We start from the raw sequence: 17,384 nt of genomic DNA on the forward strand, positions 1-17,384 counted from the left end.
CCTGGGTTGGAGGTAGCAAGGATCAGGACGGAAAGAATAAGGAAAACACGGGACCACAGGAAACTTCAAGTGTTGAAATCTGTTCACCACACATTAACTGTGGTCATGATTTCCTGGGTATATATACATGTTAAGGTCTATCAAATTGTACATTACAAGAATGTGCAGTTTACATATTAATTGTATTCCAATAAAGCAGTTTTTAAAAAGTCGCAAGATAAGGAATCACCGCTTTGTGGTTTTGTTTGTTTTGAGACATGGTCTTGCTCTGTCACCCAGGCTGGAGTGCAATGGGACAAACACACCTCACTGCAGCTTTGACCTTCTGAGCTCAAGTAATCCTCCCACCTCAGCCTCCTGAGTTGCTAGGACCATAGGCATGCACCACCACACCCAGCTGTTTTATTTTTTAAGTTTTTTTGTAGAGATGGGGTCTGCCTATGTTGTCGAGGCTGGTCCCAAAATCCTGGGCTCAAGCGATCTTCCTGCCTCAGCCTCTCAAGGTGCTGGGATTACAGGTGTGACCCACCATGACCAGTCCTCAGTGTTCTTAAGATGAGAAACTCATAGTTGCCATCTACCACGTACGTAAAAAGCCATGAATACCACAGCCCTGACAGAAATGAGCCACTAGTTAGTCAACTGTGGAGTTTCCTTATCTCAATACTTTTTTCACCAATTTTCCTTATTTTTTTTTATTACTATAAGTTCTGGGATATATGTGCAGAACGTGCAGGATTTGTTACATGGGTATACACATGCCACAGTGGTTTGCTGCACCCATCAACTGTCATCTACGTTAGGTATTTCTCCTAACGCTATCCCTCCCCTAGTCCCCCACCCCTCGACAGGCCCTGGTGTGTGATGTTCCCCTGTGTCCATGTGTTCTCATTGTTCAACTCCCGCTTATGAGTGAGAACATGCAGTGTTTGGTTTTCTGTTCCTGTGTTAGTTTTCTGAGAATGATGGTTTCCAGCTTCATCCATGTCCCTACAAAGGACATGAACTCATCCCTTTTTTATGGCTGCACAGTATTCCATGGTGTGTATGTGCCACATTTTCTTTATCCAGTCTACTATTGATGGGCATTTGGGTTGGTTCCAAGTCTTCACTATTGTGAACAGTGCCACATAAACATACGCATGTATGTCTTTATAGTAGAATGATTTACAATCCTTTGGGTATATACCCAGTAATGGGATGGCTGGGTCAAATGGTATTTCTGGTTCTAGATCCTTGAGGAATTGCCACACTGTCTTCTACAATGGTTGAACTAACTTACACTCCCACCAACAGTGTAAAAGTGTTCCTATTTCTCCACATCCTCTCCAGCATCTGTTGTTTCCTGACATTTTAATGATCGCCATTCTAACTGGTGTGAGATGGTATCTCATTGTGGTTTTGATTTACATTTCTCTAATAACCAGTGATGATGAGCTTTTTTTCATGTTTGTTGGACACATAAATGTCTTCTGTTGACATATCCTTTGCCCACTTTTTGATGGGGTTGTTTTTTTCTTGTAAATTTGTTTAAGTTCCTTGTAGATTCTGGATATTAGCCCTTTGTCAGGTGGATAGATTGCAAAAATTTTCTCCCATTCAGTAGGCTGTGTAAGCTCTTTAGTTTAATTAGATCCCATTTGTCAATTTTGGCTTTTGTTGCCATTGCTCTTGGTGTTTTAGTCATGAAGTCTTTGCCCATGCCTATGTCCTGAATGGTATTGCCCAGGTTTTCTTCTAGGGTTTTTATGGTTTTAGGTCTTATGTTTAAATCTTTAATCCATCTTAATTTTTGTATAAGATGTAAGGAAGGGGTCTAGTTTCAGTTTTCTGCATATGGCTAGCCAGTTTTCCCAGCACCATTTATTAAATAGGGAATCTTTTCCCCATTACTTGTTTTTGTCAGGTTTGTCAAAGATCAGATGGTTGTAAATGTGTGGCATTATTTCTGAGGCCTCTGTTCTGTTCTATTGGTCTATATATCTGTTTTGGTACCAGTACCATGCTGTTTTGGTTACTGTAGCTTTGTAGTATAGTTTGAAATCAGGTAGCATGATACCTCCAGCTTTGTTCTTTTTGCTTAGGATTGTCTTGGCTACATGGGCCCTTTTATGGTTCCATATGAAATTTGAAACAGTTTTCTTTTAATTCTGTGAAGAAAGTCAATGGTAGATTGATGGGGATGGCACTGAATCTATAAATTACTTTGGGCAGTATGGCCATTTTGACTATATTGATTCTTCCTATCCATGAGCATGGAATGTTTTTCCATTTGTTTGTGTCCACTCTGATTTCCTTGAGCGGTGGTTTGTAGTTCTCCTTGAAAAGGTCCTTCACATCTCTTGTGAGTTGTATTTCTAGATATTTTATTCTCTTTGTAGCAATTGTGAATGGGAGTTCACTCATGATTTGGCTGTTTGTCTATTATTAGTGTATAGAAATACTTGTGATTTTTGCAAATTGATTTTGTATCCTGAGATTTCACTGAAATTGCTTATCAGCTTAAGGAGATTTTGGGCTGAAACGATGGGGTTTTCTCAATATACAATCATGTCATCTGTGAACAGAGACAATTTGACTTCCTCTCTTCCTATCTGAATACCATTTCTTTCTTTCTCTTGTCTGATTGCCCTGGCCAGAACTTCCAATACTATGTTGAATAGGAGTGGTGAGAGAGGGCATCTTTGTCTTGTGCCAGTTTTCAAAAGGAATGCTTTCAGCTTTTGCCAATTCAGTATGATACTGGCTGTGGGTTTGTCATAAATAGCTCTTATTATTTTGAGATACATTCCATCAACACCTAGTTTATTGAGAGTTTTTAAGTATGATGGGGCGATAAATTTTATCGAAGGGTTTTTCTGCATCTATTGAGATAATTATGTGGTTTTGTGATTGGTTCTGTTTATGTGATTATTATGTTTATCAATTTGCATATGTTGAACCAGGCTTGCATCCCAGGGATGAAGCTGACTTGATCATGGTGGATAAGCTTTTTATGTGCTGTTGGATTCGATTTGCCAGTATTTTACTGAGGATTTTCACATCGATGTTCATCAGGGATATTGGGCTGAAATTTTCTTTTTTAGTTGTGTCTCTGCTAGGTTTTGGTATCAGGATGATGCTGGTCTCATAAAATGAGTTAGGGAGGAGCCCCCTCTCTTTCTATTGTTTGGAATAATTTCAGAAGGAATGGTACCAGCTCCTCTTTGTACCTCTGGTAGAATTCGGCTCGGAACCCATCTGGTCCTGGGCTTTTTTTGGTTGTTAGGCTATTAATTACTGCCTCAATTTCAGAACTTTTTACTGATCCATTCAGGGATTCGACTTCTTCCTGTTTAGTCTTGGGAGGGTGTTTGTGTCCAGAAATTTATCCATTTCTTCTAGATTTTCTAGTTTATTTTCACAGAGGTATTTATAGTATTCTCTGATGGTAGTTTGTATTTCTGTGGGATCAGTGGTGATATCCCCTTTATCATTTTTTATGGTGTCTATTTGATTCTTCTCTCTTTTCTTCTTTAATAGTCTGGCTAGTGGTCTATCTATTTTGTTAATCTTTTCAGAAAACCAGCTCCTGGATTCATTGATATTTTTGAAGGGTTTTTCATGTCTCTATCTCCTTCAGTTCTGCTCTGATCTTAGTTATTTCTTGTCATCTGCTAGCTTTGGAATTTGTTTGCTCTTGCTTCTCTAGTTGTTAATATTAGAGTGTTGATTTTAGATCTTTCCTGCTTTCTCTGGTGGGCATTTAGTGCTATAAATTTCCCTCTGAACACTGCTTTAGCTGTGCCCCATAGATTCTGGTACATTGTGTCTTTGTTCTCATTGGTTTTAAAGAACTTATTTCTGCCTTAATTTCGTTATTTACCCAGTAGTCATTCAGAAGCAGGTTGTTCAGTTTCCATGTAATTGTGCAGCTTTCAGTCAGTTTCTTAATCCTGCGTTCTAATTTGATTGCACTGTGGTCTGAGAGACTGTTATGATTTCCATTCTTTTGCCTTTGCTGAGGAGTGTTTCACTTCCAATTACGTGGTCAATTTTAGAATAAGTGCGACATTGTGCTGAAAAGAATGTATATTCTGTTGATTTGGGGTGGAGAGTTCTATAGATGTCTATTAGGCCCACTTGGTCCAGAGCTGAGCTCAAGTCCTGAATATCCTTGCTAATTTTCTGTCTCATTGATCTAATATTGACAGTGGGGTGTTAGAGTCTCCCACTATTATTGTGTGGGAGTCTAAGTCTCCTTGTAGGTCTCTAAGAACTTGTTTTATGAATCTGGGTGCTCCTATATTGGGTGGATATATATTTAGGATAGTTAGCTCTTCTTGTTGCATTGATTCCTTTACCATTATGTGATGCCCTTCTTTGTCTCTTTTGATCTTTGTTGGTTTAAAGTCTTTTTATCAGAGACTAGGATTGCAACCCATGCTTTTTTTTTTTTTTTTTTTTTTTTTGGCTTTCCATTTGCTTGGTAAATATTCCTCCATCCCTTTATTTTGAGCCTATGTGTGTCTTTGCATGTGAGATGGGTCTCCTGAATATAGCACACCAATGGGTCTTGACTCTTTATACAATTTGCCAGTCTGTGTCTTTTAATTGGGGCATTTATCCCATTTACGTTTAAGGTTAATATTGTTACGTGTGAATTTGATCCTGTCATTATGATGCCAGCTGGTTATTTTGCCCATTAGCTGATGCAGTTTCTTCACAGTGTCAACGGTCTTTACAATTTGGTATGTTTTTGCAGCGGCTGGTACTGGTTTTTCCTTTCCATATTTAGTTCTTCCGAGGCCAGATGCAGTGGCTCACACCTGTAATCCCAGCACTTTGGGAGGCCGAGCCTGGCGGATCATCTGAGGTCAGGAGTTCAAGACCAGCCTGACCAATGTGGCAAAACCCCACCTCTACTAAAAATACAAAAAATTACCCAGGCGTGGTAGTGGGCGCCTGTGATCCCAACTACTCAGGAGGCAGAGGCGGGGGAATCGCTTGAACCTGGGAGGCACAGGTTGCAGTTAGCCAAGATCGTGCCATTGCACTCCAGCCTGGGCAACAGAGTGAGTCTCTGTCTCAAAAACAACAACAACATATTTAGTGCTTCCTTCAGGAGCTCTTGTAAGGCAGGCCTGGAGGTGACAAAATCTCTCAGCATTAGCTTGTCTGTAAAGGATTTTATTTCTCCTTCGCTTTTGAAGCTTCGTTTGGCTGGATATGAAATTCTGGGTTGAAAATTCTTTTCTTTAAGAATGTTGAGGCCGGGCATGGTGGCTCATGCTTGTAATCCCAGCACTTTGGGAGGCCGAGGCGGGCGGATCACGAGGTCAGGAGATCGAGACCACAGTGAAACCCCATCTCTACTAAAAATACAAAAAAATTAGCCGGGCATGGTGGCAGGCACCTGTAGTCCCAGCTGCTCGGAGAGGCTGAGGCAGGAGAATGGCGTGCACCTGGGAGGCGGAGCTTGCAGTGAATATTGAAGAATGTTGAATATTGGCCCCCACTCTCTTCTGGCTTGTAGGGTTTCTGCAGAGAGATCCGCTGTTAGTCTGATGGGCTTCCCTTTGTGGGTAATCCCTCTTTAGCTGCCCTTAACTTTTTTTCCTTCATTTCCACCTTGGTGAATCTGACAATTATGTGTCTTGGAGTTGTTCTTCTCTAGGAATATCTTTGTGGTGTTCTGTGTATTTCCTGCATTTGAATGTTGGCCTGTCTTGCTAGGTTGGGAAAGGTCTCCTGGATAACATCCTGAAGAGTGGTTTCCAACTTGGTTCCATTCTCCCAGTCACTTTCAGGTACACCAAATGTACGTTTGGTCTTTTCACATAGTCCCATATTTCTTGGAGGCTTTGTTAATTCCTTTTCATTCGTTTTTCTCTAATCTTGTCTTCATGCTTTATTTCATTAAGGTGATCTTCAATCTCTGATATACTTTCTTCCGCTTGATTGATTTGGCTATTGATACTTGTGTATGCTTCACGAAGTTCTCGTGCTGTTTTTCAGCTCCATCAGGTCATTTATGTTCTTCCCTGAATTGGTTGTTCTAGTTAGTAATTCCTCCAACCTTTTTTCAAGGTTCTTAGCTTCCTTGCATTGTGTTAGAACATGCCCCTTTAGCTCGGAGGAGTTTGTTATTACCCACCTTCTGAAGTCTATTTCTGTCAATTCATCAAACTCATTCTCTGTCCAGTTTTGTTCCCTTGCTGGCGAGGACTTGTGATCCTTTGGAGGAGAATAGGTGCTCTGGTTTTTGGAATTTTCAGCCTTTTTGCACTGTTTTTTCCTCATCTTCGTGGATTTATCTACCTTTGGTCTTTGATGTTGGTGACCTTTGGATGGGGTTTCTGTGTGGACGTCCTTTTTATTGATGTTGATGTTATTCCTTTCTGTTTGTTAGTTTTCCTTCTAACAGTCAGGCTCCTCTGCTGCAAGTCTGCTGGGGTTTTCCTGAGGTCCACTCCAGACCCTGTATGTCTGGGTATCACCAGCAGCAGCTGCAGAACAGCAAAGATTTCTGCCTGTTCCTTCCTCTGGAAGCTTTGTTCCAGAGGGGCACCTGCCAGATGTGAGCCAGAGCTCTCTCGTATGAGGTGTCTGCCAACCCCTGCTGGGAAAATTCATGTTTCTGTCTGAGCTTGTGCCTGTTGTTTTCAAATCCTTCTCAGCTACCATCAGCACTGCTATCTAAAGCACTGCTCTGCCTGTTACCTCCAGTATCCAATGGGAGAACTGCTGATCTCTTCTGCTGCTAGGAAGCTTCCTCCAACCAGCTTGACTCTGGATTCCAGATACTTCCATTCACTTTTTTTGATAGAGTCCTTTTTTTGGTTGTAGGGGAACACCACAGTAAGGTGTCTTCAATTACTTAGGGCCTATGTGATATAAATATTTCATTTGTCCACACGGCCTCACAGCATATTCAAAAGCAGTGTACATTTCTATAGGCACATTCAGTTTCTAAGTGACCCACTATGCCATGTTCACTTATGGAGATTTCTCTTTCATACTCCACAGTCCAATTCCTATTGTCTGGTACTATATCTCATTCCCACTATGCATTTCATAGAAGGTAGGGATGATCATGGCACTAAAAGCAGTGAATCCAGTTGAAAGTCTACCTAAGGGACAACTGGAATCCCAAATCTCCTCCCATACAGCCAGTCCTACCACCCCTCTTCATCTCAACCTGGGACCAGAGACTTTGCTATGTGAATAAGCTGATCCAGAGAAGCCCTGACTTCAGGCACACCAAACTTAGCTGAAGGAGAAATGAGGTAACTTACTTAACCAAACATTAAATGGAAGTCCACATGCTGACTCGTTAGATTCTGGTCCCATTTCTCTCTTTATATTCCTAGAAATGACTGCCTTGCTTACATCTCCTAGGAGTATAGAAGGTTTATGCCTAGAGAAGAAGACGAATCCAAAAGAAGACCTAGAGATACTTGAATGTGGGCTGGCTACCCATCCAATCACTAGTAAACTGCACCAAGGAGCTCCATCCATGGAGAGCCTTAGATCGGCTTCAATACTTCCTTTGGGTATGAACAGACAACCAGTGACACCAAATATGTGAAAAATTCCTTTTACATGAAACACTGACACTAAAAGTAGAGGAGGTAAAGAGAACCAAAGAGAAAAACAATTGCAGGGAACAGATGAAAATTTCAAGACGAATATAATTTATACCATCTAAAAGAAAATGTTACATTCACACACACACACAAGCACACACATACACATGGATATTGAAAAAAACAGTTTATTCATGCTTGGGAAATGAGACTATCATAGCAAAAACAAAAGAGTCAATAAATGAGTTTGGAATATCAAGTTGAAGAAGTCTCCTGAAAACAAAATAAAGACAGATTAGCAATGGGATAAGACAGATAAGAAAATCAAGTGATTAAGCCAGATGGAATGACCTACATCTGTCTGTTCCAAGTTCTTAAAAAAAAAAAAGAAAGAAAGAAAAGAAACTGGGAAGTTATTTTGAAGAAGAAAAAAAAAAAAAGCAAGAAAATTTCCAGAGTGGAAGTCAGGCCATGCAATTCTAGAGTGAAAGTGAGCACGAATGTCCAGTATACAAAATAAAATAACCCATACTAAGGTACAACATGACATTTTAGAATACTAGGAATAAAGGAAGCAAAAGAATAAGTCAAAAAGGATTAGATACCCAAACACAGTGCACTCAATAGCTAGAACATAACAGAAGCTAGAACAAAATGGAACAGTGCCATCAAACATGAGGGAAAGGTTAACTTAGACTTTTATAGCCAGTCCAACTATGAATCTTATGTAAGGGCAAAACAATGACATTTTCAAATATGCAGGATCTCAAAGTGTGCCTCTCATGCAGGTATCCGTTCTCAGAAAGCCAATGAAGGCTGTGCCCCACCTAAGAGAATAAATAAAATACAAAGGAAAAGGATTTAAGAAGAAGGGAATCCACATTAGCCAAGAAACTGAAAGAGTTCCCATGGCAATAGCAGTATGCATCCAGCTTAGGGGGCAAACAGTAAAAACTAGAGCAATGAGATTAAGAGTTTCAGAGGGGATAGCACTACAATATAAATTTTAAAAAAGCAGATTTAACAGATTGCCAAATGTGTATGACCTTAATGAGGGTTTTTATGGCTCCTTTAGCGTGTTTGGGGAAATAATTTCTGGTAGGTAATTAAAGAAAGTGAAGAGGAGAGAAGAAAGGCCATTACTAACTCTTGGAGGAACAAAGGGGTCAGAGAAAATACATGTTTAACATGCAATTAACAGGACTCAGCTAGTAAATTATAATCATAATGCAGACATTAAATATAAAAGAAAAACCATAAAAACTATTATGAGAAGGGAAAAGAGATATGGTAGTCAAGGGTGAGTGGAAGAGAGCTAAGTTTTCATCTTTCATAATAAGTGTAGATGTCTAAGATCATAACAGTATAAAGACTGTTAAGGAAAAAGAAACAGCTAGTAGAGTATAAAGTGATGCCTGTGTGAAGGACTCAGTAGGAGGAGGGAGTAGAGGACTGCTTCCTGTAATAAGCCTAACGAGAGGAGTTTTGAAAACCACTTACATGTTACGTATTATATTATTTTGATAAAACTACTGAGGTGCTATACAAATACATGGCATTAAGACAGAAGTGATCATTTTCAGAGTCAGTCTCCTGACAGTGGGCAGGATAGCTTTGAGCCTAATGTTTCTATGACTTGGCCTAGAGCTGGATTTAAAGAAAGAAAAAGCCCACAATAACCCTGAATGTTTCCAATGAAGTATGACAATTGTCTAGAAAAAAAAGTCTCAGTTATTCTCAAAATATTTGGTTCTAAAGTCATCTTTTTGCATATAATACAAAAAACTAGTTATAGAGATCATGTGGCTAAAAACTCCTTGAGTACAACACAGCTCCAAAATTAGATAGGCAAGGTTTAAAAAAAAAAATCTGTATTTCTCCTACATAGTTCTAACCTTCTAAAGAGTCATTTTAAAAATCACTTTATTCATTATCATTAGAATGCAAGTAACGTTTACAATATCCTATCTGGCCATCATTAGTGCATCATACATTCTAGTGACTTATAAACATTTTTTTCAACTTCAGTAGTTTCATTAATGGTATATTGGATTCTGGCAAGAGTATCTGAAAAGTCTTAATCTAAATTTTCAGAATTCTTCAAATTATATGTGAAATATACATTTCAAACTACTATTTGGAATGTCACTCTAATTTTCTTTAACTTTTCTTCAATTGCTTCCAAACCACACACACCAGAAACTACTATCCTTCTCATAGAACCCCTTCTTTTCCATACACATCACATTCTATGCTGGGAGACCAAAAATATATATATATACAAGTATATATTTTATATATGTGTGTGTATTATATATATATTATATATATAAAATATATATTATATAATATATATTATATATATAAAATATATATTATATAATATATAATATATATTATATAATATATATTATATATATAAAATATATATTATATAATATATAATATATATTTTATATCTATATATTTTATATACGTGTGTGTGTATATATATATATATATATATATATTTTTTTTTTTTTTTTTTTAGACCTGCCACTGAAAAGTAACATGTGGTAATTTTCAGACAAATAATTTTAAGAGCCTTCAATCACCGCAAGTTTTATTTTAAGGAAAGCTGAAATCCCAACACTAATAAGCATGATCAACAAATCTTTAGTTCTCTGTAACAGTGTTTGAGTCACTGGCACCTGCTAGGATCAAACTAGATAGCCGCTACAATACTTAGTTCCAACAGGCTCTTAAACGGATACATGAAGTTCAAGCTTTACTTACTAAGCTGTCCTATAACAAACTTTCCCTCCACCCCCAACCCTGCCTCACCCAGTTAGAGCTAAACTACTTCAGCACCTCACTTCAACATTTAAAAGTTACTTATTTCAAACACATGTCATACACTTCAGTCAACTCCATTTGCTCCTAGAAAACACTGTACATTTTCAATTAGCACTGTCAGAAAGGGAAGCACCCTCTGGTTTTTTCACTGAAAATCAATTATGCAAAAAACAGTTTAGGTGGTCTAATTTAGCTGTGCCATATGTATAGTACAAGGTGTTCAACAGCTTTGATGAAAAATTGGCAATGATGTTAGCCAGCTGTCTGGGGTCTTGGTATTACATGTGGAAGATGAATATCTCATTCATTAAATTTTCCTTAATTTGTACAAGTCACCATTTTTCCTTGTATAATTAACAACTTTTCTATTGTCTTTCCCAGTTGGGAAAGTTTATAATCCTTGCCACATCCTGTTTATATAGTCTCAATGTTCTGTTAATTGTCATTCTACTAAAATAAAGCCTCCTTATATGGCTGTATTTTATATTGGCTGACTTATTTTTATCGTGGCATTTTCTCATATAGAACCATCTTCCTGGTTGAGGTGTGCAAGACCTAACTTCCCTTCAGAGTACTATACTATCTTCAGTGCTTTTCCACCTGCTTTCTCTGTTTTGCTTTCAAACAGTATAGAGTTTTGCTAACTTTGATCATAATGCAAAAATACTTTTAATATTTCCACATCTATAAAACTGAAACACATTTAATCAAAGCAAGTATTGTATTATAAGATGTGATAAACTCTGATTTTCTATTCTACTGCACTTCACTTTTTAAAAATGCTGGTCAATCCACTAAATTGACTTTATAAACTTACTAATGAGTTACACAGCTAGCTCTGGAGAAAAAAAAAATATCAGTGATGTAAACACTTCTGAATCTGGACAAATAATCTGATTTTTAGTCTGAACTCTATCAGTAACTAGAAGAGCTTACATAAGCCATTTTGCCTCAGAGCTCCTGTCCCTCAACACTGAAATAAGAGAGCTGAAACAGGTCATAGGAAGGTCTAGTATGCAGTTAGCTAATGGCTCCCATTGCCACTTCGGACCAATCTGACTTACTCTGTTTGTACTCTGGTGCTTCACAGCCTGGTGACATTGGGACAAATAAAAATCTTAAAAACATTTCTTCCATAAAGATAGAAAAAGCATCCAATCACAATGTGTCCCATGTATGCATGGATATTTTAGTCCCTTTGAGCTTTCTATTTGCTCCTGATACTCAGACTTTTCCCTTTTCCTTTGTAGCCAATGGCCTTTCGGAGAACTAAGCCTATCGAATTAGTAAAATAACTGAGGAATCAGTATACCAGGATGAGAGTTTTACTATAGGGCCATAAGAGGACTTAAGAATTCAAGTTCTGGAATTGCCATCAACTTTAACTTTCTGAGACACTTAATTCCAGCAGTACTGTGCTAAGATAATCAGGTAGTATTAAGGCAACATTCAAGACTTCAAATTCAATTAAGATAAATATTCAAAGAAATAAGAAAATTATTCCATCAAAGTTTTTTGTCAAAAGGGAGAGCATAACACTCCATTCTCTTTAAAGCTTTTTTTTTTTTTTTTTTTTTTTAACATACTACTTATAGGTTAAATAATTACTCAGAAAAAAGATCTCAAAGACCTGGTTAATCATTAACTAATGAATGAAAGAAAATATTGGTTCTGTTAGTCACGATTTTCCTTATACACATAACTCTTAACCCAAATTTTGTCCAAGTTGTTAATTAAAGGAAAATAATGTATTCTAAGGTTTTATTAGAAAAGATATACTTACACAAAAGAATAGCTAAAATATCCAGTGATTAATCTACATTTGTAAACTTTCCTGAACTGATGACATTTTAGCAGGAAGTGCTATTCTAAATAAATAAGCAAATAAATGTTGTTCAACCCATTGGGATGAAATCATAATAAAAAATGCATGAAAAATCGTAGGTGATAAAGTTAACAGTAACTTGTTCCTTAATATTGTTACTCTAATAATGATGCCTTTGTTACTGAGAGATGTGATGTCACATGAATACACAAATATCCAATGTATGTTCAATGAAAGGCAAGTGTTAAAAAAAAAACTGATGTGTATATGTTTGTATATTGATTTTTGTTATTATATTTTTTTATCTTGAAGGATCTACAGAGTATTAACAGGGTAAATTCTGAGTCACGGTAATAAATTGGGGACAGGAAGATAATTTTTGTGACCTTATACCTACGTCTATGTTTCAGTTTTTTTACAATGAGCATGTAAAACTTGTAGTTTTAAATATTTTTAAAATGAGGTACTATATACCCACTCCAGTTGTTTCTTAATAAACACAGGAAATAAAAATAAGTTGCCATCCTGCAAACATATCAGAGAATCCAAATGAACAGCACTCTTATTTCTGAGGCCACACGACAGGGACACTATAGTCTGCAGTGATAAAGGAACTTTAGAGTGCTTTGCAAGCATTAACAAGTGGGTTAAACTTTAAAAATTAAACCCTGTTGATATTTTCATCAAAAAGATTTGCAATGCAAAAAAAATCTTCATGCATAAAATGTAATAATAAAATTATGTAAATCAGGTAACTTTAAAATTTTTAAGTCCATCCCACTAAGATTAATGAACCCTCCTTGTTTTTCCACCTGGAATTCTAATCCCAGGCTTGTTTTCAGGAAGATTCTCTGCCATTTGTCTCCAGAACATTTGTAAAGCATCAAGGCTTTAATTTATTCACATATATACTTGTTGAATGAAATAGAACCTGCTTCAACTTTGATTTGCTTCAAAACATCTGAAAAGCTAATATACTAATATCACTAAGTGGGTGATTTCTGTTAAAGTTGGTTATTTCAATGCTATTCGGACAAAATTAAACTATAAAAATAAAGCCTAGGTACCAAAATACTAGTAATAGTAGGATGCTAACTAAATATGACAGAAATCCATTCAAAAGAAAGAAAGTTATTGATTACTAATCTCATATTTACAAACAATATCACAATAAATTTTAAAATGCAAATATTTTAAGCATAAAACTGATCCCATATATCTCCCCATCAAAAATGTAAACAAGTTTCCTTCCACTGTTTACATACATACCATCAGAAAAGGCTAAGTGGGGACTAAATCAACCTAAAATAATTTGAAAGTGGCATAAGGGCTGAGAGTTATTAGTGAAATCCAAGGACCATCATGAGAGCATTTTCTAGTACCACATTCAGGCTGAAACTGAGATTACAATACACCCTGGGCTTTATAGAAATAAGGGTGCAGCTTTGAAAGAATGGCTTAAAGTTCCCGAAAGTGATGAGTTGTTTGATTTTTTTACACCTTGAGCTACCTGCACAGCTGCCAAAAAGTATTAAGATGGATGATGAATACACCTCTGAAAGGCTTACTGTAACTCCATGTATTTTGATTCTTGAATCAAACCAATTAACTAATGTACTTTACAGTTAGAGCTCTCACATGATAGAGCGTAAGGGAAAAGGAACACTGCAGTTCCCAATAGGAAACCAGTAAGGATCTCCATTTCCCAAACCCTTCGATGCAATCATGCAACAGAGACACAAAGAAAGTAATGAAAACCCAGCTTGGAAAAACAGAAAGGGTCCTACATAAAAAGGACCTAAAGTAAAGAAGGACTACAGCAAGCCTCCCCCTAAAGTTACTCATTCATGGAAAGTAGACAGTGCTAACCAGATGTCAACTGAATAAATGCTGTCAGCCTCAAGTTTTCTGATGACCAAGCTAAAAAGTTTCCAAGAAATAAGAAAATAAGGCTTCTCTAATCTCACTTTTCTTCTACAGTTTAATTTAAAAAATTAAAGACAGCTCGTTGGTTCCTAGGTAAAAATAAATGAATAAATAAATAAAAAAGTCCCTCCCACCTGTTCATTCCACTCCAAGAAAAGTCCTCTTTATTGACACTATTTATGGGAAAGCCAGTGAGGTCACACCATTTTAAAAAGCAAGTCAGTCTCTGAAAATAAGATTTCAACGAAAATGCAACGCAAAAGGGCACACGACTGCAAAATTCAAACAGCAAGAACGAACCTCTCTATAAAGAGAGATCCATCACTGCGCGGCTTCCGATGCCACCCGAGGAGGAAGAGCACGCAAATCCTGTCCAGCGTTCGTTTAAAACGAAAGAACAGTAACAGTCGCAGACAGAGGCCAACCCCTACCATCCCCCGTCATCCCTCCGAAAACACGGGGGAAAAGAGCAGCACTGAGCAAAAAGACAAGATGACATGGATTTTGCACTTAATGCTAACGAGGAGCTTGGGACCCAACAATCAGCAAATAGCAGAACCCCTGGCAGATGGGGGGGGGGGGGCCGGTTCATCCGCAGTCGGAGCGATTAGAAGACACGTTTCTGCCTTCGTGAGAAGCCTCATCGTGGGACGTGTCACCGCCTGGCTCAACACCTGCTGGGTCGGCCCCTCCGGGAGCCGCGGGGAGTCACGCCGGCTGCCGGGAGGGGACCCCCGTCCGCCCCCCGCCCCCGCTCCCCGGTGCCCACAGCCCCCGAGGCCAGGGTCTCGGGGAGGGAGCGGAGCCAGGCAGTACCAGGTGTAGTCGTCCTCGTCCCGCCAGGCGGCCACGATCTCCAGATCCAGCAGTTCCACCTCGTCCAGCAGCGTGGGGGGCGGCGAGGGTGGCGCTGCAGCTGGCCCCGGAGGCGTCCCCGCGCCCCCCGGCTCCGGCCCGCCACCGCCCGCGCCGAAGAAGCCTGCTGCCGGCTTGAAGTAGACGAAGGGCGCCTCCGGTGGCTGCGCCAGGCTGCAAAGCAGGGAGGGCGCGGAGCTAGGCAGGCAGAAGGTGCCCGGGAACGCGGGGCTGGAGCCACCGCCGCTGCCACTACCGCTGCCTCCACCGCCCCCCGCGCCCAGCGCCAGCCCGAGCCCCAGGCCCCCTGAGGCCGCGGCGGTGGCCGTGGCGGCCGGGGGGCTCCGAGGACCCAACGGGCTGCAGGCCCCAGCGGGGGGCGGCGCGGCGGGCGGCGGCGGCGGCAGCAGCAGCAGGTGCGGGGCGGCGGCCGCGCTGGCCGCTCGACTCCGCAGCTGCTCGTTCTGCTTCTCCAGCTTGCGCACCAGCTCCTGCAGCTTCTTCACCTCCAGCTCCGCGTTCACCACCGGCCCGGAGCCCGCTCCAGAGCTGACCCCCGCCGAGGCGCATTTCACCTGCTCCGCCATCATCGTGGGCCCCGAGGGCGCCGCGGCCGCCGGGGAGTGCGCGCCGCCGCGCCGGCTCCTCGGGCCACGCGGAGGCTACGGCTCTTTCCCTGTCGCCCCGGCCTCGGGGGCCGACCACGCGCTGGCTGAGGCCGAGCTGGCGGTTCGCATCAGCACCGGGCCCTCGCCTCCGGCCGCGGCAGCCACCACCGAGCAGATCTGCACATGCTCAGTGCGTCCCTCCAGTCCCCTGGGCGTCGCAGCGGCTCCGGGTTTTAGCCGCGGCCCCGGGGCGGGGCGGGGCGAGAGCGCCGAGGGGGCGGGTCGGGGGGGGGGCGGAGAACCGCGGGGAAGCCCACCCAGGGGGCGGGGCCGGCAGCCCGGGTGGGGGCCGGGGAGCCGCACCCACCCTCGCTACTTAATCCCAGGTGCCTGATTGGACCTGGCCTGAACTTTCCCGCCATAGGCACCTCCTCCTGCCGCTGCCGGGACAGCGAACTGCGCGGGTCTCTAAGCCAGTTGCGGGAGCCAGGGGGTTCCCCAAGAAGCAGCTGCAGGTGCTGGCCCTCGAGTAGTGCACCTCCGGCCCGGTGGTTTGCTCCCTTCCCAGCTCTCTGTTAGGCTCCATGACAGCACTTAATAGCCACTGGCTAACGAATCCTATAGAAAACTTAAAGGCTGGGGATCGTTATTCTAAAAACTGAAAAGTGGAGATAGGGGGAACAGAAAGGCTTTGGGACGATGCCACTCATGTACTCATTGGTAATAGAGAAACAAAATGGTGGGAGACAGGAGACCGAGAAGAAAGCCCTCTCTCTAAGAGGTAGAGTGGCCAGCTGCTAAGGAGACAAGTGTTTATTTATTTATTCTAAAATAGTCAAATTTGAACTGTTACCACCATTGTTTGCCACAATAAAAGAAGAACTGCTTTTTTTTTTTCATACTATGTATATTCACGCATTCCCCAAACAAAAGATCTTTGAGCACCTACTCTGTGCCAGGAACCATTCTAAGAGCTCGTGATGCGGGCAATGAGTACAATAGGCAAAAATGGTTATGGGGAGAAATATGAGTAAAATTGTTTAGTGCTCCTTCTATTAAATAATGTATAAGTTATTAAAGTCAGGCTTGCTGGGGGGAAAGCAGAACACAGAAAACCTCAGAATTCTACCCAATACACTTTAATCTCACCTGCAAACCTGCTATTTCTTACCACTTGGAAAACATGATCAAATCTGCTTTTTTTAAAGAGGCTTTTAAGCAGAAGAATTTAATAGAGTGGTGTTCAATGAATACTGACTTAGCATTTCGAGTGTTTAACACAGAGGAAAACCTGAGATTATATTATGAGAAAAATCTACACTACTGGTTCTCATCCTCAGATGATATACTATCTAGTGAAAGTCCTTGCTAGGGACTTTACATACCAATCTTTGTGACAATGTACCTCATTTCTCTGGAACTGCTAACACATTGTATCTATTGGTTTTAGATATGGTTTTGTGTCTTCCTGCTCAGAAACACTTGTATCTTCTCAGTTGTTAATCTACATCTCTAGCTTCTGTGTGCAGGGTGGATGTTCTGCATTTAACATGCTTGGTGAGAGCTTCCATAAATTAGATAAATGCGTGTGATGACTCCCTTAACCTTCCCTGTGTCCCAGCTTGCTAGCCCACCACCTAACCACCTGTATCACCCATCACCTTTACAAGTTTCGGTCTATCTTTACGATTTTTTTTGGTTATTACCAAAACCTGGAGAAGTGGAGTAATACTACTGAAAGTCCTAAGTAAAGAATCTATTGAAGGA

At 40.6% G+C, this 17,384-nt stretch overlaps 1 protein-coding gene across 12 annotated transcripts in view; it reads right to left on the minus strand.

Moving 5' to 3' along the window:
* Window positions 1–15,832, minus strand: part of SLAIN1 (SLAIN motif family member 1) — a 222,630-nt gene extending 206,798 nt beyond the window's left edge. For 7 of the 12 annotated variants that reach the window (XR_010115922.1, XR_010115921.1, XR_010115920.1 and 4 more), the window contains exon 1: window positions 14,971–15,828. Coding sequence is in view for 5 of the 12 variants with exons in the window: in XM_055245044.2 (XP_055101019.1) it covers window positions 14,971–15,599 (629 nt within the window). In the remaining 7 variants the exon portion in view is untranslated. Of the gene's footprint in view, window positions 1–14,454; window positions 14,897–14,970 lie in introns of those variants that run through there. The other 5 variants (XM_055245054.2, XM_055245044.2, XM_055245052.2 and 2 more) reach the window with 5 other exon arrangements.
* Window positions 15,833–17,384: the final 1,552 nt, after the last annotated feature.

The sequence above is a fragment of the Symphalangus syndactylus genome, chromosome 15 (assembly GCF_028878055.3).
Source record: "Symphalangus syndactylus isolate Jambi chromosome 15, NHGRI_mSymSyn1-v2.1_pri, whole genome shotgun sequence".
NCBI classification, from domain to species: Eukaryota; Metazoa; Chordata; class Mammalia; order Primates; family Hylobatidae; genus Symphalangus; species Symphalangus syndactylus.